The following is a 23156-nucleotide window of genomic DNA, read 5'->3' on the forward strand; positions in this document are numbered from 1 at the left end:
AATTCTTCTGTTTCCACAACATTTTAATGGAGCAGAGAGGAGCTATTTGAGAGAGAGTGAGTCTAGATCTGTTATTCTCTTAGAAGGAGGTAGATGGAAGGTGCACAAGCTCCACATCTCAGGTCCCCTGTTACCTGTACAAGTTTGTTCAGGAATCCTTTACATTTGGTTTCCAAAAATAAATAGAATAGGAAAGTATTACAGTCTCCAGTACATACAGTTCAGATTCAACAGACTCACTTATTGGAAACTCTCAAGTTTCTTCAGGCTCTTCTTAGGATCCAATAGAACACCAAGCTTGGCTTGGAAAACAATTTTATGTTTTGTTACTCAAATTCTTACAATTCCTGCTAGTGTGTCAGACTGACATTTCATTCATAGGACCATGTTATGTAGCATATTTTTATGAAAAGGAAACATCTCATAATTTCAATTGTATGATGTATTGTGTAATTGGGAAGACAGTATACTGCATAAATCTTGTTTGAGATATATGTCCAATATTTAATAAATTCTGTGGGAGTCGCAGTGTTCTCTCAGAACAGTCATCGACTAAGGCCCTTCTATCAAAAGCTGTTTCATCTGGGGACTAAAAGGGCTGCAAGCCAAAAAAAACCCAAAACAAACCAAGAAACTCTTGGCCAGATAACTGACAGTAATGGATAGAAGTTTTCAGCTATTTGAGCAGCCTGTGTAGTCACAGGATACAAACATAATGTTCTGATCCAAATTCTTTCATGTTGTGAAGGTATTGACTTCACTGAGCCTTCCTCAAGGATGTATTTGACTCAAAAGTAAAATTAATTCTGCATTTAGTTAGCAGAAAGTGTTTGATTGTAAAAGTTGGAAGTCCAGTAGCCTGTTCCTCAAAATGCAGGTATTGCCAATAAGACACACATTTGATCTTGAGCCTTTCTCAGTTAGCCAAATGAGAACTCCCATTGACTGGGAAGAGGAAATAGAACCTGGGAGCAAACCCACAAAGAAGTCCTGTGTGCCTTTGAGTTCATCTTTCCCTTTACTGTCTCTGTTTTCCTTTGCTTTATTCTGTGGAAGTATGTTTACTATACTTCTCTCATTTTAACCTTCACAACTCCCCTGCAATCGTCACTCAACATTTTCCTATACTTGTACGCTCATGGAAAAAACTTTTGTGAACTCCTGAACTGCAAGTCAAGTGCCGTTTTTCTGCATTCTTCCGTGTAGCCACAGCTAGTGGAGCGGAAAAGTTTGGATCAGATTAATAGTAACAACAGAGGCCTAACGCTGCTTCTGCCTGAGCCCAACTGCCTGCCTTTTGGTCTTGGCTGTAATTTCTCATACAGTATTTGGTGACACTGGAAATAAACAATGCTTTATTCTTTCCAGGCCGTGACTGTGTTTTTTAACATCCTTGCATGGATATGGCTCTTGGTGTACTAACACTTCCCTCCCCCCCACACACAGTTCCTAATCCAGCCTCCTCTACCTTGTTTCATCCTGGCTTTCCTGTACCTGAAGTTCCAGTGAACTCACGGCTTGGTTGCCATAGTGTTTGGTTTCTTATTGCTTCAGAGTGGTGAATCAATTGATCTTATTGGGGTATTTACTTTTGAGATGGGTTGTTCCATTCTGACCATACTGACGTTCTTAGTCATGCAGCTACATCTGAGGGTCATTCCAGATCTTCTTTTGTGTTTGAAAATCTGGCTTCAATTCATATATTTTACAGGTTACATTTTAGCTAGAGGTTTTGAAAATTGGTAGAGTTACACCTATGCCCAAACCTTTGCTAATGTAAACTGGACTGGTTTTTATAACTTTCTTGAAGCTAAACTAAGGAAAGAGTATGTGACTGTACATATGTACATAAACATAGAGAAATATATTAAATACTACTAATAATATGGAAAATATTAAGAATAGCCTTCCAGACATAGTGCAAGGTAATTACTGGAGCCCAGTAAATCCACATAAATATATATATTCCTTTTTTGCAAAGGACTTTTAAAAAAGAAGGTTCAGTTGGCTGAATTAGGACATTTGCTTTGTGTTTTGTAATTTTAGATCCCAATTAAACAAAATGTTCTCATTTGGCATATTTTGACTTGAAATGTGTTGCAATTCAAGCACAATTACGAAAGGACACAACCACCCACTTACTTGCTAAATATTGAGAGTATCTTGATCATTTAACTTAAATGGATTTCAAACTTAGGAGTCTAAGGCCAAAGAATTCTCGTCTTTGTGAAATACCTATGTCTTAGCTTCTTACAGATATACAATTGCTTGCACTTAAAATGATCAGTTATTTTTGTAAGTGTGTATGTGTGTTTACAAAGTAACAGCCTAATTCCGTATCACTGAAACTGAGGCTGCCTTACTCCTCACCTCAGTGAAGGAATGATTTCATTTGTTTCTAATCTGATTTAGATTGAGAAAACTAGTACATACTTGGGTAGGACAGAGAATTTTTGAGGGATGCCCGACATATATACAATCCATCTTGTATGAGTCTTTGCTAACCATTTAACTGCTTATCACTTCAAAATATTGGATCCTTGAGGACTGCCCAAATCTGATTATTTTTACCACTTGGAGTTGGCATGTTCCAACTGGAATATTCTTGAAATTTTCTTTTATGAGGGACTATGGCTGAAATTATATATGTACATACATTGTCCAATTTGTAACTGTTAGTTGTCCTTTGTTTTACTTTAATATTGAAACAAAGTTGTTTGCAACTGAGAAGCGTACAGTCAACTTGCATATTTGGGTTTCACTTGGAGAGCTGAAGAGATTTCTCATAACTATACTTCTGAGCAACCACTCTAGGATGCTTTTTGCAACCAAACATTTATCTTCACACCATTTTCTTTCTCCCTGTTTTGGGCTTGTTGTTTGGTTGGGTTTTTTCCCTGCCACTGGCAATTGCATTTACTTTATTCATACTGTATCCCCTCCTTTCACAGAGACAAGGAAAATGTTGCTGCAGCATCAGAAAACAGGTAATGTTTGCTGTGTGTGTCTGGTTTACCTCCACTTTTCCCATATTGTTCTTACCTTACAAACAGGAGATTTGTCTACTGAGCAGATGATGAATGTAGAGGCTTCAACTAAGGGGGTTTGTTAGGCATTTCTTCCTAATGTAGACTTCAAAAAGCTCCGTGAGATGGAGTGGCAGGTGTTGTGTTTCTCAGAATTTATAAACCTGAAAAAGAAGCTTTTATCAAATGTTCTTGAAATGGAGTTTGTCAGTTTGTGATAGAGTTTTAAGACTAATTTCCATTTTAAACTTGATCTAGATTGTTCAAGATGTTTTTAAATTCTAAATAAGATTATATATTTGGTATTTGAAGAACATTTATATATCAGATTCTTGCATATCTTGATTGATCTCTGGTGCACTATGAGGTTCAAAACATAGTATCTCTAAGTTCTTTCATTTCAAAAGTTGTTTTCTTCCAAAGAATCTTAACACATTTTGCAGTTACATATAGAAATGTATTGTTTTCTATTAGTTCGTTTACTAAAACACACAAGTACTGAAACAAAGGTACTTCTTGAGTGAATCTGACCAGTGGTTTAATGGAGCAAAGAAATGTCTCTGATTAGTTTGTCATGAAAAAATTCTATCTCAACAATGTGCAACCACTTTTTGTTTTCTTATTTTTCCATAAGATTGCTCACATTTGAACAAAGGTTGCATAAAACCCAAGTGTAAGTTTTATCATTACTAATGACACAAACAATGGCAACTGGCACTTGGAACAGTAGGGAAAATGGATTTTTACTTTTAAATTAATTATGTCAAAAGAATGAAATAAACTGCTTGATACCTGTATAACAACTGCATATAAATTGAAAAAAACAAATAACACATGTTAGCATTTCACTAGCAGTTTCATTTGTGTAAAATCATCTACTATGCAGCTGCCCCACTGAAATATCTTTTTTTAAAATTATTTTATTTACCAGGAACAATTTCTGATGTATGACTGGTGTTAGTGTCATACTCCATTGCCCTAATCTTGCATGGTTTGTCATACCATAGCTTTTCTCCACCTCCATTATCATCACAGCTCTGCTATGTGTCTTATTTTGATATTCCTAGCAATATGGTTTCCAGATTTAACACAAGGTACATTTTTTAATTCTTAAAGCCTTTCCTGGTTTTAAGCAGTAATAAACTAATAAACTATCAAGATTTGTCATGACTTCATCTGCAATATCATGATGATCTCCTATGGTGTAAGGGATTTAGGGATACAAAAAAAAGGACACTGACTATTTATAAATGAAAGTCTTCTTCCATGAAAAAGACAGAAAAATAAAGCCTTCATTATTAAACCTGGACTTGACTTTCCAGTTATGAGGTTCAGCACTTTTGTTGTTTGTTTGTTTGTTCCTGCTGCCTTTAAGGGCCGGGTATTAGCATTCTAAAATGCTGCTTTATTTGGTATGGTAGACAGTAAGAATATGTATCTCTGAAAACTGAAAAATCGAACAAACCTTTTTCTGTTAAACACCAGCTGTTTCCATGGCTGGAATTCTGTCTCCCCCTCAAATACCTGCCATTGCCTAGGAAACTGGTGACATGATAAATACTTCATTTACGAATCCCCTTGTAATCTTTGTTACCCAGGCCTACAGCTACTACGCACGCGCCACAGTATGTGACCTCCAGTATTTGGCATCCTCCTAAATCATGCGCCACGGGTGCCAACACTGACAGTGCTAAGCCAGTGGCCTCCAAGGGCTCTGTGAGGCTCGGAGCGGGTACAAGTCAGAGGGAGGCCAGTTTCGGCACTACTGGCCAGAAAGTCCCTCTTACTTCATCCAGTAATCAAAGGTACACTGTGACATGTAATGGCATAACTGACCTGGTTTGGAGCTTTGGAATGGTTTGGTAATAACAACCTCTAACTCCTTCAGATGGAAATGCCCATTGCCTAAAAGGCAGATGTCCAAGGTCTACGAATTCCAGCAACTTCTAGTTCATGTGGTTTTAAGTTCTAGGTGGCACTCCTAAGGATCTCCCCTGCACTGTAGAGACAACAGTCATTAAGCACCTTCTGCAGCTGATGTTATTCACTTTATTTCTACAAACTTTCCCATATTCGAATGCAAAACTCTTCGATGTTATATCTTTCTCTAAACACCTTCTCCAGCACTTTTTCCTACAAATGCTATGATAAGAGATATTTTTTGCCTTTTTATTTTTATTCCCTATATTTCCAATGCTTTACAAGAGATCTGTTGGAGGATTTGAAACACAAAGAACTTCATGCATTACATAAAGGAGACTAAGTACTGCTTAAATAATCCACTTTCTAATTTGGGACAGAAAGTATCAGAACTTTACCGGGAGAAAGAAGTTTAATCTGTACTTACTTTTTAAATGTGAGTGCGTTTGTTGCTGTATTTTCTCATTATAATCGTTAACCATTATTATCCTCTTAATCTCTACTGATCTGTGTTCCTTTTCATGAGTGAAAATCAGCTGAGAAAGAGATGTGTTTGTTTTCATCCATGTAACTTACTTACATTGTGCATTTTATGTTTGTTACCACAAATATGTAGATGTTTGAGAACATCAGTTTCCTTTGATTTTTCCTTGAAATGCAAAATACTGTACAGATTAAAAGTGTATAGAATAACTATATTAAAAAAACCCCACAAACTTAATAACATACTTAATAATGAAGCTTTTAAACTAGATGATCTATTTTATAAAGCAGTATTCACATGTATCAGTTCTAAAAATTCTTCTGCAGTCTTTCAGATTGAGGCAATCTTTAGGGGGAAAAATGATGTGATTTTATTTTAATATCTATTATAAATGAAGTTATTTAAAATTTACATTGGTTAAACTAAAACCAGTCAAGTTAGAGTTCTTTCTATAAAACTGAGTAGAGAATTAGTTACTAACTGCATAAATTGTATGTAAACCAGATCACTCTAATTTTTAAGGTTTATATCTACTTCATTTATATGTATTCCAATTTTTTATTCTGTTAATTAATACATTCTACCCTGCAGGAAGGTGATCAAGCCTAATATTTTAATCATGTAAACAGACCTATTACAAACAGCATGCAAGATAAAATCTGTTTCTGTTTCTTTTACATTTTGTAAGGTGTTCCAGTATATTTGCATTTATTTCATTTATGTCTGTTTGTCCAGTTCAAATCTGTCTCCACAGAGGTCCATGTCCACATATATTTATTCTTTCCTTCCTTCCTTTCTTCCTTCCGTCCGTCACTGAGTATGTGTTTTGGTTAACATTTTAAAGATTGTTACAATGATGCAGTAAATTCACAGTTTTCTTCTATTTAAGGTATAAAGTCTTGATTCTTTTGAAATCTGTAGCAAATTCTCTTTCACTTCAGTGAAAACAGAGAGACAAAATAGGTGAAATCTTAGTTTACGCTTGGTTTTAGTACATACATTAAGTTCCATTTTTATGTGCAGTATAGTTTCAGTCATTTCCTGTTGCCAAATCAAAGCTGTGTAAGTACTAAATTTTGGCTCAACACCTTTTACCGCAACAATGCCTGTACGCACTGTTGCACAGGGCAAAAAAAAACCCCTGTGAGTATTAAAACTGGGTGACAGACCAGCCCGTGATCTGTAGCTGCGATGTACAATATGCAGCTGCTCTGCTTACATAGTCTATGTCGTTGATACTGTATTAGCTAAGCGGAAGAATTTACGTCACGATGTAATGCATCAAGACAGACGAACTGATTTGAATTTAAATGCAGATTATGATGGACAAATTTTTGCAAAACTGTTGCAAAGCTTTTGGTGTAATGATTTGAAAACCAGAACGGCAAACAAGGTATTTTCAGGAGCTCACTTGTATTGTGCATAATTGCAGATGAAACTCATAAGGGAGAAAATACTGATTTTCTGCTTTTGTGGTGGGTTGCTTTCAACTTTGAAACCTATGGGCATAACAACCACATTTCCATTTCACCTAATCTAGCAATAAAATATTCAGCTGAAATAAAAGACACCATTATTTAGACTACTGAACCATACGGGAAGGTGGAGAAGAATCCAGGACAGGGGAAGTGGGACGATCCCTTGCAGAGCAAAGGGTATCAGGAATTCTCAAGTACTTATGCTGGGTCCTGAGGAGTGCAACTGGCTGAAGCGGTGCTGCTGAGAAAAGCAAAAGAAAATATTGGACAGAATGTCTGAAAGACAGAGAAAATATTTGCACAGTGGCAGATTTGCACAGGAAAAAAAGCTGAGAGAAAAAATGTTTGGGGGTTAAGGTTTGGCTGAAAAACAGTCACGGAACTTTAAGGTTACTTTTATTATTTGACACTTACTTTGCTCAGGAAAGAATGTTTTGTGCATTCTTTGTACAATGCACAAGAGAATCACCAGTTCCATCATCCTGACTGGGGTCATTTGTAAGAACCTTGAGATGTGGCAATATACTTATGATTGAGGTCAAAAGAAGTAAAAATATACCCATTATGTTCTTATATCACTGCTTGTGCACAGGACAACTATGCCATGCGCAGTAATGCCCTGATTAAAAACAAAAAAATACATGCATTATGATAACTAGTAAAGAAAATGAATCTATAGCACAATAATATGGCATCAAGAAATATGTCCCTTATGCCTTGGGGATTGATGCTTATATTATCACTGAAGATTGTGCCACAAAATAGTATAATAATCTGAAAAATCAGATTACAATTACATATTCTTCAGTGGCTTTTTCTGTGGATAATAGTTAATAAAAGCCACAGTACAATCTGCCTAAATACGAAATTAAGCTTTTTGTCTTTTCTTTTTCTCTTTATTTTATTTTTTAAACCCCTTTTAATTTTGAATAACTTAGTGATTTTTTTAAGGTATATTTGCAACTGAATAATGAATATACTTATTCTTTTGTTGATGTTACATTCATTGAAACAGTCAGCAAAGAATGTGAATCTTGTAAGTCCGCCTAATTCTTTTTTCCATTTGATGTAAAAGCTAATGGAAGACAAGAACCTGAACCTCCCAAAAGATTAGTTCATTTCCTAGCAGTAGATGGCTTTGACTACACTATCTTGTAGAGCTGTCTAATAGATACCTGCCCCATTTGTCTGTCTGTTAAGAGATGAGTAATACTTTCTAAACCTGAGTAAGGCTAAGATACTTTAATAAGCACTGGGTGCTCTGATAGCAGGTAATGAAAGACACCAGTAGTTTAGTAGGTTACTAAAATGGCCACAGGACAAGATACTAGATTTTAATTGTTCTTAATTTCAATTAATCTATTTTGCCATCAAATAAAAGAGAAAATAAATATTGATATTTCTCTGCTCTGTTATCTGTGCCACAACAGCACAAGCGGGTCGCAAGCATAGCAACTCATGCTCATCATCCAAGTGGCTTTAGAACTGGTGTAGTACAATTTTATGCTACCTCTTCCTCTTGTACTTTGCATACTGTTTGATGTGTAAAAAGGCATCTTGATGTTTGATGAGTTGGCCAGTGTAACGTGAGATGAGTTTAGGTCAGACATGAACTGACAAACAATGAACTGCTTTTAAATATCCTTCAGCTATCTGTATTGCACAAAACTGATTAAGCCCACTGTAAAACTATGCTGACTGGATTTCTAGATTGTCAGAACTTGCAGGAAACCTGCTAATACAAGACTATGATAATATTCCAAGACTATGATAATATTCTTTAAATTGCCTTTCTTCTTCTAATTAAAATGTTTACTCCTAGCATAAAACTTCAGCTTCAGGAGTAAATATTTGGTGAAATTTATCCGAACTCAAAGAGTTTGTGACAGGCTGTTTGCAGCCATTTAAGTACTGCATGCCACGTTTCCCACCACTGGCTTCAGTGGGAGCAGGACTTAAGTGTTGTATAACACCTGGGATAAATTTCAGTCAAGCAGGCCCAAAACTGCACTGAAGTCTTAACTGCACATCTGAAAAGGCCTAACAAATGCCTTTTTTTTCTTTGCATAACTGTGCTTTTCTCTCAGTAACACAGCCTCCTACTATGTTTGCAGCTTCAAACATAGTAGGTTTTATGCTCTACATGTAAATGCGCACCTTCTTAAGATGCTTCTTGTTTTATTTAATTTAACTCTAATTAGTATCCCTGTTGAGCATGCTCCGGTGTCTACCAGTTCTGCCTCTGCTCCTGCGCCACACGCTTCAGCACATCAGCCTGCTACTGCTGCTCAAAGTACAGCCAGTCTGATGATACCACCAGCCACCACCTCGGTAGTGCAAGAGTCTTTCTCCTCCTCCTTCCAAAGGTAACGCCTCATTGCTCTGTCCTTTCACAGATACACCCCTGTATGGCTCTGGAAATGCTGCATACACATTCTTAACTTAAGAATGTAGTATATAAAAGCTGTAGCCTATTTTATATGCTTTTATATATTTTGGTGTGTTTTCTTATGATGAAGTACATTGTTCATGTTTGCAAAGAATCTGCAAAATAAAACTGCCCTAAAAAATAACAAAAAGTAGCTTTAAGTCTGCAATACAGTTTGCATTTTCAGAAATCGAGTCTGGAGTTAAAACTAGAATTTTTTTTCACCATTTGTAATAGAACAAAAGTAGCTCCTCGTAATAGTTACAGTGGTTGAATGAAGGTTCTTTTAATAGCGTTTTTTCAGTATGACATGAAATGGAAAATCAGAAAATGTCATTTTCTCATGCGATTGAGCTTACCATATTGTAGCAGATGTCAGTAGAACGTGGTGGACAATGGACAATATGTCACTAAAGCCATGTATTTGATGATTGACTTGCTCTGTAAGGTATTAAGTCAATTCATTTCTATTAGATTTATCTACTTTTCTCTAATGAGATTTAGCTATAGAGCTAAAGTGAGTTTCAAGAAGCCATGCATTCATAACACTTGAAGTACAGTAGGAGTTACGGTTCTATATTAAAAGTTGTCAGTCTGTGAAGAAACACATGGGATTTATACTGCTGTGACTTACATTATAGTAATTTTGGGGATAGTAAGAGCAAATTCTTTTGGTGCAGGTTTTTTCTACATGAATGTTCCTAAAAATATATATATTTTAGCATGCTTCAAAAAACCAAGGAAAAAACAAGCTTCCAGTAATGTAAAGTACTTTAAATAATTGAGATCTAAGATATAGTCTGTCATCTCTTAGATGTGTGCAAATCGAATCGGAAATGTTCTCTTGGCTCTATTTCTTGCTTAATTTTTGCTAGATTACTTAAATGGCTTATGTATACCAACTACTTAGTTTCTCACTATAGTCAGTTTTTACCTACCTGTGACCTCCAGTAGTTTTATTCCAGTGCAAGAAAATCAGCCAGCAAAGGAGGTTTGAATAAGGTATTATTCTGTAATTGAGAACTGTGCTGTAAGGCACTTTCACATGAAATAATGATACGGTTTAAGTAATTTTTATCCCTTAGTTGAAACTGTAATGTGAAGAAAATGGATTATCTAATAAATGCTTCAAAAAGAAATGCCTCTAATAAACTGATCATGCTAATGACTTGTGTTTTAAATAGGAGAATCTTTAGTCTGGTACTGGTTGCATATTAAAAAGTTTATCTTGAATTCAGACTTAAACATCTTCAGATCTTGCAGATAAAAACATGTACTGTTGACAAGAGTCCTGTCCTGAAATATTGTCTTTCTTAATTAACGAGAGACTCTGGGTTTAAGATTTTTACATAATGTGTGCATTTTGTCTTGTGTTCTGTAGGAATGTGCTTGGTTGTGCTATTCTGTAAGTCTGCAGATGTTTGCTACAGAAAACCTGTTCCTGGTAACTATGCAGCAGTCCTCTTGTATCTGGACTCCGACAAAGCTTGATTCTGATGTCACTGGTTTTGTCCCTGTTAAACTATTTTGTACATGCTTTCATGTGTCTTCTGCAGAGTGCTTGCAGCCCCCAGCTCTCTTTCACAGCCTAAGCCTTTCCATGGGTCCAAGAACATGTCGTTAGCAGCTTCCACTATTTCATCTGCTCTCTCATCTCAGTCTAGGTATATCTGTAAACCTCTCTTTCTTTTAAATTCATTTGTTTTTATTCTATATTACTGATTTAAGGTTTTCAGCTTCTTAAGAGACTGGCTTGACAGAGACTATTGAAAAGTATGATGTGTTTAAAGGAATAGCCTTCTTGCTTATCTTTCACATTAAAACCAAGGTAGGAAACACCTAAGTTTTAGATTCAGCATATGTGACCTAAAAGATCCTTTTGGAACAAAGGTATATTTTCGTTGGTGGGCTTGTCCTGGTTTTGCCATCTTAAAGTGAAAATATTAGTCTAGTGACATGGGATGAGAATGACAGACTTCTTTTTTTTGGTGAAGATACAGGATCACAAGAATCACAGACCTTCTTTTATTATGCTCTTAATCATGACTAATGAAAGACCACTAGCAGGGAAAGGTAGCATCTGTCACTAGAGAGTGCTGCTGTATTGCTGCATTGCTAAACCTTTTCATTACTTTCATTAACACTTTGCCAAGACTAACAGAGGAGAAAGCAGTGCATTTTAAGACTCGTGATTTGAACATAATCTTCTAAAATAATGAAAAACTGAATCAGCAATACATTTGAGATTATAACTATCTGTCTCTCTTATCTTGATACAAAAAAGATAGTGAGGAATCACCCAGAGGTGATGTTTGAAATGGACAAAGCATGCAAGTTTGAAGGCTACACATCTAAAAGTATCATTATCTTTCTCAAGAGTATCATAGAAAACAACAGTTAAGTGCTATGCACAGGCACATACTTGAAAGCATTTTGGTTGGCTGAAACCAATGCAAAAATGAAATAGCTACAAAACAGAAGATCAGAGTTCTGAGTTTTAGGGTGTAAACATGGGTGTAATTCCCCTATGGAGTGGATAAAACATAAAAAGCAAAATTAACTGCTGATCTAACTCTATTTACTTGAGCGGAAGTATACTAATTGCAACTTTAGTTTCAATTACACTATGAAGTTTGTGAATGTCACCAGAATGTTACCAAGAATAGAAGGTAAGAACAGATGCAAGGGTGTTTACTTCCATTGACATCTAGTTTTATGTGTGAACTTCCAAAATTCCAAAGTGCTGAGTTATTCAGGGAATTCATTATTTGTGGATATCCACCATCAAATACCTTTAAGAGGACCGGATTTTCACATTGAGTCCTCAGTGCATTTCAGAAGTAATTCTTACACTGCTTTTTCATTCAGTCCTGTGGTATGATTAGGCTCTTAAATGTCACCCGTACTATTTCACCCACTGTTTGTTTTACTAACAGATCTCTGTTAGTTGGAATGATCACATCTTCTATGAGAAGAGGGTCCTACATAGTTGTTGCAGGAGACAGTTAAAAGCCTCTTATAACCAGGGAAAGTCCCTTGCCTCCTAAGCAACAATAACTCTGCATATTTGAGCTTGTTTGTAGTGCTGATGTGCAAAACCTATTTATTTCTTCTGAGCTACAAGAAAAGACTCTGTAGTTGAGGACCGAAATGTATCCATCAGTCAGAACATGAAATTAAACTAAAGCCTTGGTGACTGCTCTGGCCAGACAGAGGACATTTGTTCATGTTTCTTCAGTCTATGTCTTAGGATGCATATAAATTTTGCTATGAGAGGTAGTTTTTTACATACCTACATAAGAGATTTCCTTGGTATTATACTAGCTTCAGTGAGAATTGTACATAATAGCTAATAATAGGTCTCTGAAGCCTGCATATAGTAGTACTACGGCATGTAATACATCTTATTTGTGCAATATATGTATATTTCATTAAGATAAGCATTGATGTCACAAAAGGCCCTCATTTTTCCCCTTCAAGAAAAGCAATCAGATAATGAAAGGCTTTCATTTAGTGAATAATTTTGGAGGAATGCAGAAAGATAAAATCACATATATCACTTTTAGGATTCCATTGGTAAAATCTTAAATTTATTTTGTTGCCCACCCAAGGCTAGAAAGGCATTTTTACATTTCAGTAAAAAATTCTATTCATTGGTAATTTCTGAGTATCTTGAATAAGGGGATACAAAGGGAGGGCTAAAGAACACATCATACTTTTAACATGTGCGAACTATAAAGTTTTCCAGTTTTAAGGAATGGATTTATTTCAGAAATAAAATTTCCTTTGGATTTTGTTTTTATTCTGTTAAGCTAGCTGATTAGGTGAAGACAGACATTGATTTGAACACTGAGAATGCTGCTGGTCAGGGAGTCTGTTCTAAAATTGGGCTATTGAGCAGTAAGTCTGTACTCAGAGTCATCAGAAAACTTCAGAAACCCTTATGAATATGTGAATCACAGCATCATAGGCTTTAAAATCAATTATAAAAGTGGTAGATTTCTAGGAACGTTTCAGAGACAGATAATCTATCATCACAGAAAACCCTTCAAATAAGGCTGCCCAAGGGGCAGAAGGCATGTATTCCCAAAATGCTTAATGCATGCATACTTTTTTTTAACTGAAGGCTATTCATTTAAGAAGCTGTAGTTCCTTTGCATTAATCCCAAAACTAAGGATAGACCTTCTGAATGCCAGAACAGGCGCTCTTCATGTTGAGGCACGGTATAATGTAATAGCTGTGTTGGTCAGGAATAGCGTGTAACAGTTAGTTGTGCAGATGGACAACTGCTGGCATAGCTTTAATTTTCCATGCTAGCTTTTGCTGTAAGAATTAGATGCAGATATCTTTTACATTCTAAGATAAATCTGCTCTTCCTTGAAAGAGCTATGTTTTCATTGCTGTCGTGGAAATGACAGCTAAGCAACAATTATGTATAATTTACATACAAACAGCTAATAAATAAGTATATAGATCACTATTATTTGCTGATGCTACTTGCGTGGCCATCTCGGAGCTAAAATAATATTATTTCTTGATTGAGCCTTTATCCATTTCATTTTAATTTCACATTACTTTCATGGGAAGAAGGGAAGCAGTGCAAGGCCTTGAAACTATAAATTCATTTGTAGTTATGTATCAATATGGACTAATCAGCATGAATCACAACTTTAATGAGCAATGAAGATAAAAAGATCACCTTGAGATATTAAAATTGACTTCAAATGTCTTTGATCTCCTGCATTAGAAATATATATATATATAATTCCCCTTTCCTGCCCCTTTGAAAGGAAGGAGGTTGTCTGGGGAGGCTTTGCATCTCTATTCTTCAAGGTTTTCAAGGCACTGTTGGATAAAACACTGAGCAACCTCATCTGACCTTGGAGATGCCCTTGCTCTGAGCAGGAGGTAAAAGAGAGACCTCCTGAGGTCTCTTCCAACCTGCAAGAGTCTGGGAATCTATGGAAAACAACTGTCCATTTCAGAAATCGATGCTTTAATCAGGCTACTAAAAACTATTGCTTGTACCTGGCAATTATTTAAGCCAAAGGTACAAGATCTACAGCATATCAGCTTTATATGCTACTGCCCTAAAATCGTACTTGCCAACAGATGACACAGATATCACACTGACATATATTATCAGGAGGCAAATGTTAATGTCTTAGCTAATACCTCTCTTGGAAGTTCAGTAATTCAGCGAGCCTTGGGACATAAAGGTAAATCAGAAAGTTGTAGGGTATTGGTTCCCTGACCATTGGGTACAAGAAGCAAACTCAATTTGAGGTTTTGGGTTTTTTTTTGGAAAGGGTTGTGTACAGTTTTTTAAAAAAACTGTAATACGTTTTAGCTATTCAAACACAAGCAACTGAAAGCAGCTTCTAAGTTAGCTTATAATTCAAATTTTTGAGCATCTGTTAATTTTCATTTAGGAATCAAGCAATGCATTAGCATGCCAAAATACAGACTTAAAAATCTAGTTTCTGCTTGACCTGCCATTGGAGCATTGCAGCACTTATAATTTTAGTTAAAGAAAAAATATGGATGACCTTGGTTACAGCAGTATCCCCATCCTGTAAAACATGCTCAGGTAGAATGAGGCTGAGACTGAGATTTTACCACCATTGTTCCAGTGTTTGTTGTTGTGGTTGGTTGGTTGGGTTTTTTTCCTCCTTCTAGATACCTTAAAAAGGCACACCAAGCAAATGCAGGAGGATTTCTTGATCAGTGTCCATAACTATTTAAATCTGATTTTAAACATTGGAAGATCAGTTTTATAGTGATTTTTTGTGAGCAAAGGCTGTATGCATAACAGCTAACATGTGTAAAATATAGTATTCCTAAAGAGGAATGTTTGAAGTAAGTCATTAATCCTTAACTGATCATGTTACTCTTAAATCTGTGTTGTTAATCTTACTTTTTCACTTAACCATCTTACTTACAAAGAAAGCAGCATAGGAGGAATATTTTAAATAAGCTACGAAGCTCTTCATGCAATTAGTTAGTCCATCAGGAAGGTAAAAGCAGGGCAACCAGTGAGACAGCACTCTGGGAATACAAAATCAGGAGAAACGGTGCAAAGAGTTATGATTACGGTTCTAAAATGAAGGTGTAGCTTCTGTGATCATAGGATTTTAATACAAGCACTGTGTCTGTGGTAAAGGGGAGAAATACTCTTCTCCAGAAACTGAGAAAATAACTGACACACGGTAGGCTTCTGGTAGTTCTGGCAAATGTGGGCTGTGCTCCTGTGGGATGCGATTGTTGCCATGTAGCCCTGCAGTGCTCTGCATTTAGACAGGAGCTGATTCATTCTGAATCCTCTTGTTTCTCAGATCATACATTGTGCCGACTTTTGAGTACTTTCTGTATGTACATAACTGAATAATTTCTGTTCTGAAATGATGCTGCTTCCCCAAGCAGGGGGAAACCAAACCAAACCAAACCTACCTTTTTACATAGGACTCTGTTTAGTAATTGAACAGTAGAATGGTACTGCAAGGGAAAAGCTGACCATGATAGCTTGGTGTTGTTGCTTCAACTACCTCCAGCCTGTCCTTTCTGAGGGATTGTCATAGTTGCCTCATAACCCAGGAAACTTGGCTGATCTTTGGGCTTTGATTCATTCGAGGTTTGCTTTTCAGATTTGATGCAACTTAAGCTTAGGACACTGACAAAGAGAAACTCTCACTTATTTTGCTGTGCTAATACAAATAAATGGCGTATGTCAAAGCAAATATTCCAGTGGTTGAATAAGAATTGCACAACTAAAGAATGAGCAAAACTGGAAGTGAGTGACTTTATGGAGCAATATACTCAGCTCATTTATTTATGTTACCATTATTCCAGTTTCATTATGATTCCTAGCTGAAATAAGATAAGCAAAATGCATTTTAATACTGAACTTATATGATTATAAATATGTACATGTTGTTTACTTTTGCACTTAAGAGCACCTCTTCTAAGGAAATTCACTGTAGGACAAGATATCCCAATTTCTGTGGTGTTTATTTTTTTTTTCAAATACAACTTTTGTCTCATTTTAGTTTCCACCGGCATTCTTCCACCTCCATCAACTACCAGTCAAATAAGAGGTATCAAACTGTTTTGTGCAGCTACTCTACCTTAAAAGCACTTAACAAACCAGTTTATTACTGCTAGTAGGCATCGAGTGAAGTATTAACATAAAAATTATCTGCTTAGAAATATTTACTCTTTCTTTTTCTGACAACTAATAGTTTTCAGAGCCAGTATTTATTTTGCTACGTGTCACTTGCCATTGGCTGCTACAGATCAATTCAGTAAGGGTGCTTTCACTGCTTCTCGAGATGCCATTGCTTCCTGTTCCATTAAAGCATCTTTGATCCTTAGGGCATCTTTTTTTTTCTTTCTTCTTTGATTTTCTTTTCTTTCTTTTAATCACACACTACTTCCTTTTCTTCAGCAGAAATTCTGATAAATCTTTTAACTTCACTAAAATCCTTAATGATGTAGTGTAACACTTTATTTCTCTTTGACAAGCTTTTATATCTTCCTTACTGTATTTAATATGCATCATGCACTTGTAAAAGAGTTCAGTAGTTGACTTCTTTTAATTTTGCCGTGGTTTTGGTACTATGAATACAATTTTGTGTGTCTGTGTTGGTTTTGGTTTTTTTCAACCTAATTTCCCTGAACAGAGAAGGCAATCTAGTGGCATGGTTTTATCATGCTGTTAACTTTGGGAAACACTTGGATTTTGAATAACCATTTTCTTCATGACAGTCCAATTATCACTAATCAGGCTCAGGATTTCTTTATGTATTTTGTGCATTGAGAGCTTCAAATGAGTCTTTCTACCAGTGGACCTGCACATCTGGGACTAGACTTTCCTGAGTGTATGCTATTTTCAGATTAAGGCTGTGTGAAATGCGATTTAAAATCTTATAATCCACATTGTAAATACTGATCACTGATCCTGTAAAGGTAAGTATGTTTTACTGGTTTTCTGTCTAGTTTACCTTGAATAGTAGATTTTAAAACAAGGAAAAGTCTTTTGATAGTGTGTGTTTAGCTAAAGGCATTTTGAAAGCTGTATGTGAAGCCAGTGTACCTGAAGCATACATCTTCCTGTCTCCGGTAGGAGCAATGATCCTCTGCCCAGTGACCTCGAGTACACTGTGTTCCTATGCACCACAGATGAGCAGGAAATAGATGGCAAGAATGGAAAATAAAAAAGTCCTATGGGGCTTAGAACAGGCTTGGAAGTTACAAAAACACAGCACAGTTCACAACAGAATTTACAGTGAATACTAACCTGCTAAAGTAGTTTATCTTGGAGATTCCTGTTCACTCATGGTATAGTGGACTCAAATCTAGCATTAAGCCTTAGGCTAGGTACAGAAATAATTTGCTGTAGTCATTGTAGCAATAGCTATATTTCTAGGTCTAACTAAATAGACAAAATAAATTAGGCTGAGGCAGCAATGCTGTGCAAACTAGATCTGCAGTATAAGTACTGTTAGAGTAGCAAAAAGCTGTGTCGTGAGGATATGTTTATTTTCTTCAAAATTAAAAATTGAGAGTTTACATTTGTCAGAATGCTTTTTACCTGTACTGGAAGAAATTTTCTGGGTTTGTCATTTATAAAAATTATAGCATGTTCTCTCCAGATGGCATCTATTTCCACTATCGAAGAAAGTACAAGAGGGACCAACGGCCTGGCAAAGCTGGGCACTTCTTTTCTTATGCTGACAAACATTTTGTTATAGACAAAGCCACTATGGAAATAACTCCTGAACTGTCAGCACAAATGGATAGGGATCTTGTTCATACAGATAGTTTTACTTTCTTTTTCCCTTTAGTTTCACTATGTTACCAGGGTAAGTAAGAATGATGTTCAATAGCAAATAGTTTTTATTATGCATGCATCTCTGTATCTGTTGCTTCACTTCCTTGTACTTCTTTATTCTCTCTTGCTTTGTTTGTAATGCTCTTTTAGTGGTCTAAGTAGCAAAGTCACTGCAAATAGAATCATCCTAAGTAATATTCAAAGAGGCATGTATTTCAATATACTGTAATCAAACTGAGAATCACCATCCGAGTCATAAAATAGAGAAAAATGATTTGTTAATAATTTTTGGAATTCTAAGGAAATATGTTTTATCTAGGAATGCAGGAATTGAATCATAATATTGTATATCAAGTGCTTTGGGGTTAGCTGAATCTGAACATTAGAAAAATTAATGTAGGCTCTGGTTTAAGTCTAAATAGGGAAAAGAATTGGTATTAGAAATGTTTTTTGAAGGTCACTGCAGTCTTTTTGAAAAGAGTGCAATGCTTATAAAGAGTAGTTAGTATTTCTAACAGTAGTGATAGTAGTAGTAGTAATTGTGCTGAGCCAGTAGCTTTTTAAGCCAACGAGATATCCCTCTTAGACAAGAATGGGCCTTTTTATTTGTAGAGGGACAGAAAGCCCAGACTTTGTCTGCCTGTTTCCAAAGTCTGATCCCTTGTTAAACTGAGAGTTCCTTTAATAAATTTGTTATATTCCTTCAGTAAGCTATTTTCTGTGACAACAAGATCAACTTGGCATTATTTAAATTTCTTATTCAGCTAATTTTTCTGTCCAGAGAATTGTCTGAGCTTTTTTTTAGTAATGATAAAGACTAATGAATCTTTCAGTATTCTCTCTGTAGCTCTCAAGGACAGTTCCTCTTGGAGTACTTCGGAAGCTTCCAGATCTGTTATTTCATAATCAGCAACTTTTGCTGTTTATAAGGTTGCTCATACCTTCATTTTGCTTCTAGAAACACAAGCCAGTCATATACACCAACACCAGTTTCTGGAAGCTACAGTGAAAGTCCTACTGCTTCTGCTACTTCAAAAACGAGAGTTGTTACTACTGCCAGCATAAAGCCCTCTGTCTACCAGCCAGGTAAGGTGATTTCAAAGGAATGAAAGGATTCAGAAAATAAATGCTCATGTATTTGTCTTAGAAAAAGAAAACACAAAGAATGCACACTTTGCAATAGGACACACACATATCAGGGAAGATATATACATGGAAACAAAAGCTGGCATTTGCTAGTTTTGCTTCAGATTATATGAAGGTTGAGCATTATATTGTATTTGTAGTCTGCTTTAGAGTGAAAATGTGGAACAAAAGGAGGAAGAAGAATAAAAGCAAGAAAAAAACCTGTAATTAAAAAAATGTGTAGCCTGACTTTTCAAAAGAAATATATTTGGAAAATAACCCAGCACACCCAATTAGGAGCCCTATGACACTTCAAAATTGATAAAACAGTGAAGTGTAGCTTGAAAAGGATATATTTGCATAATAGATAAGGCCTTATATTGAACTTCTCAAACTCAGGCTTATATTTGAAATAAAGAATGACCTGTTGAAGTACTTTGTAATGCTATTCTTCCACTTCCCATAGCTCCAATTACTGAAAGAAATGATTCAATTATTCATTCATGTGGAAAATATGCTCCTTGATGTTATTTAAATTCCCTTTGTATTAATGTGTTACAAATGGAGTGAACTTCTAAAACCATTGATGACCAAAATGTGAACGTGTAAAATGAACAAATTAAAGGAGACAGCAATATAAGTCTAAATACAGTTCTGTTTCAAATTAAGCATAGCAAGAGTCATAGCAAGAGAATTAGAAAGTTGATTTATATATTGACAGTCAAGTAAATATGAAAATGCCAAGAATTCTGACAATCTTAAATTCTGTCTTCTGTAATGCTCTATCTCTGGATCTACTGAAATGAAACCCATAGAAACTTAGACATAAAGCAGGCAGATCAATTTATTGATCTTTGTATTTGAGATATAATGGTGGAAAAAGCCAGTTCAGAACTATCATAAGCTATTTGAGGGTCTCAGAGTCAATAAAGGTTTCACATTCTCTTCGTTTGCTTTTGGTTGAGTGTGTCAGCATATACCATGTTCTTACCAAAGGCAAATGTTATTATTTTGTCTTGCAAAAAAAGAGAAAAGATGAAAACAGGATTTATTTCCATCATTCAGAACACAGCAAACTGTGGCAAGTCAAAATATCTCCTAAATACACTGATTTATATTAAGCCACATGCTCGTTTAGGGGAAGCATAGTCTCCAGTTCTCAGTATGCAAAACTGCCACAGAAGTAAATGAGTAGCTATATCCAATTAGTAGCGGTATCTGTTAAAGAAAAAGCTTGCTGTTGAGTTAGGCTCAGAATAGGAAGTGATGCTTTTCTTTTCTTCTGTGATGGGCATCTTTGCAATTCCTTGTATTGCTGATTTTGAGCCTCATTGCCTCTCAATAAGGGCTTAAAATACACGGTAAGGAAACTATGTTCTGTGTCAGTATGTATACAATGAACTTGGCTCAACTTGTATATATTGTCTGCCTGTGTGTCAAAAATCCTTATTTTGCAGGCACTGTAAGGCTATAATGTACTCTAGAGCGTGGGACAAAATTCAAAATAATATGTAATGTGATATGTTACAAAGACAAAATTCAAATAGCAATGAAGTTGGCAGAGAAAGAAATAGTAAGTCTCCCTGTATTGTGCAGGAGTTTGAGATCTACAATAAAGAATTCTAAAATACCTCTGTAATTGAACCCCAAAGTGACTCGGGTACAAAGGAGATTGAAGAAGGGTATTTTATTGAAGATGTTTAGATTTTGTTTTGCTATTTTTGAAGTTTTATATATTTGATGTAGTAGCACTTTGTACTGGTTTTGGAACATGAGCTGGCTCTAAAGACAGTTGCAGTTCTGAGCAAACAGGAAAATGTCACTTGGGACAAGTACAAGTTGGAAACGGCATTTCCTGTGACAGATGGGAAAGATCAGTGGTACTTAGAAACAAACCATCAGGACAGTTAGAAAACTTCCTCATCCAACTTTGTCAATGTATATAAATTTTGCCCTGCAGTGTAAAATGCAGCCTCAATCCGAGAGGATCAGCTGTTCTCAAATGGTGACATACGAAATCACAAAATCCATTTTTTTCTTCCAGGCTTAGTGCAAACTCAGGCTTTTTTGATAACTGCACTCTCACTTCAACAAATAATTTATTAGAGTTGTATTTTTGTAATTCCACGATGTGAAAAGGCCGAAATAGTGGAGATTAACGATTTGCAATGCAGTATTTAGAAGAGGAATGCCTTTATGCTAGCCCTCAGTGTTAATGGGAATGAGATGACTTGCTTCTTTTAAAAATGTGGGCCAGCAACTTCCACCAACAGCCTCATATACGCAATATCCAGAAACCGGAATCAGTCACTAAGAGGATTTACAAGGCTATTTTAATCTTTAATTGGAGAGAGAGAAAAAAAAAAAAAAAGACTAAATTTAGTTAAACTGAAACCAATCTCAAAATGAAACTGCATTATTGAGCATCTGGCTCAGATAGGAGTAATCAGTTAAATCTACACTTTAAAGCAAAGAAAGAGTACTACTTTGACTAACCTAACTCTTTTCCTGCTTTGTTTTCCTCCTGTACGGAAAGCTGTGAACTCCATAATCTTTTCTCTGTCCTGTAAATTCCATAGCCCGTTTTTGGAAAGAGCACAGATTTCTTTTCTGAGCAAGGTCCACTAGATGGCGGAACATGCGTGTGTATCCCTTTCTTACAGGCTTTCTCAGACTAGAATAGGGCTTTCATATATTCCAAGAAACCCAGATGCCGGTTTTATACTACAAAGTAACATGATACCTAAAAGTAAGAAAGCAGATATTTCCGTAAAAATCCATAAGTCCAAATAGGTCTCCTCATGCATGTAGAAGTGCTTAAGTGGAAAGGCCTGATCCACTCTTTTTAGAAACTGGTAGAAAGATTCTCACAAATGTCAATTAACTTTTCACTGAATCCTAAGCACCTTCAAGACTAAAACAGCAGGTTGTGTGCCGTCTTTCTTTTTAAATTCTTCTAAATAAGAATGGTGTCTTCTTGTAAAGGACTTGTTGCATTATCTGGTTTGTCTGTCATCTTCTGTATACTGGAACAGTATATTGGAAAACTTGGGGCTTCAATGATGTGTAGAACAAGCCAAATCAGTTGGGATTATGAATACATTTATTACTGGAAAATTATTGCTAAGAATAACAATTATGTGTTCTACTAACAAAGAAAAAAAAGGAAATTGTTCTCACAGTGCAAACTAGTTTGTAAGACTAAAGCATTTGAGACTTGATGAATCTTTACTAAACGAATCTTTGGTAACACGCCTTTTTTCTAGAGGAAAAATATCCATTGACCATAAAAAAAGAGCTGATAAGGAGAATTCTAAATTCCTCAGCAACAAGGAATTGGCTTGTTCTTACAGCTATTAAGAGAGATAACAGGATAACAATAGTCCCATTGTTTTTCTTCTATAAGAGGGCTGAGAGAAGGTGATAGAAGCTGGGTTACTGAGTTATGTGAAGTATTCATTTTTGAACAGTTAAGGGTCAGCTCATACAATACGGATACTTTGAGAATCTATTCACTGATATACTGAATCTTAGTACTTTTTACCAGCAAACAGCACATTTTATCTGCTGCATATATTTTGGAAGATTTTAAAATACATAAACATGCAAGGTGAATTTGAATGGCAGTAGCTACAAAGACTAGAGTTTACGTAAGCTTAGCAATATAGCTATAAGATTAAAATATAATAATTCCCTCTTAATAACAATAGCTAAATCTCAAAGTTAGTGAAACCTTTCTAATACATTGCACTGATGCTATTTTAAATTAATAGTAATTCCAGTCTGTTCACAGGGGGGAAGTATGTTGTAATAAATCCAGCCTGTAAAATTAAATAATAATGGCCAAAAAGATAAGTCAGAGCA

At 35.7% G+C, this 23156-nt stretch overlaps 1 protein-coding gene across 10 annotated transcripts in view; it reads left to right on the forward strand.

Annotated features, from left to right (window-relative positions):
- Positions 1 to 23156, forward strand: part of LDB3 (LIM domain binding 3) — a 127004-nt gene that overhangs the window by 89624 nt on the left and 14224 nt on the right. For 4 of the 10 annotated variants that reach the window (XM_082052327.1, XM_082052328.1, XM_082052323.1 and 1 more), the window contains exons 9-14: positions 2952 to 2987; positions 4625 to 4831; positions 9110 to 9274; positions 10893 to 11000; positions 16384 to 16431; positions 19126 to 19253. In XM_082052327.1, coding sequence (XP_081908453.1) covers positions 2952 to 2987; positions 4625 to 4831; positions 9110 to 9274; positions 10893 to 11000; positions 16384 to 16431; positions 19126 to 19253 — 692 coding nt within the window. The remainder of the gene's footprint in view (positions 1 to 2951; positions 2988 to 4624; positions 4832 to 9109; positions 9275 to 10892; positions 11001 to 16383; positions 16432 to 19125; positions 19254 to 23156) is intronic. The other 6 variants (XM_082052330.1, XM_082052329.1, XM_082052331.1 and 3 more) reach the window with 6 other exon arrangements.

Source organism: Streptopelia decaocto (assembly GCF_964273445.1).
Source record: "Streptopelia decaocto genome assembly, chromosome: 5".
In the NCBI taxonomy this organism is placed as follows: Eukaryota; Metazoa; Chordata; class Aves; order Columbiformes; family Columbidae; genus Streptopelia; species Streptopelia decaocto.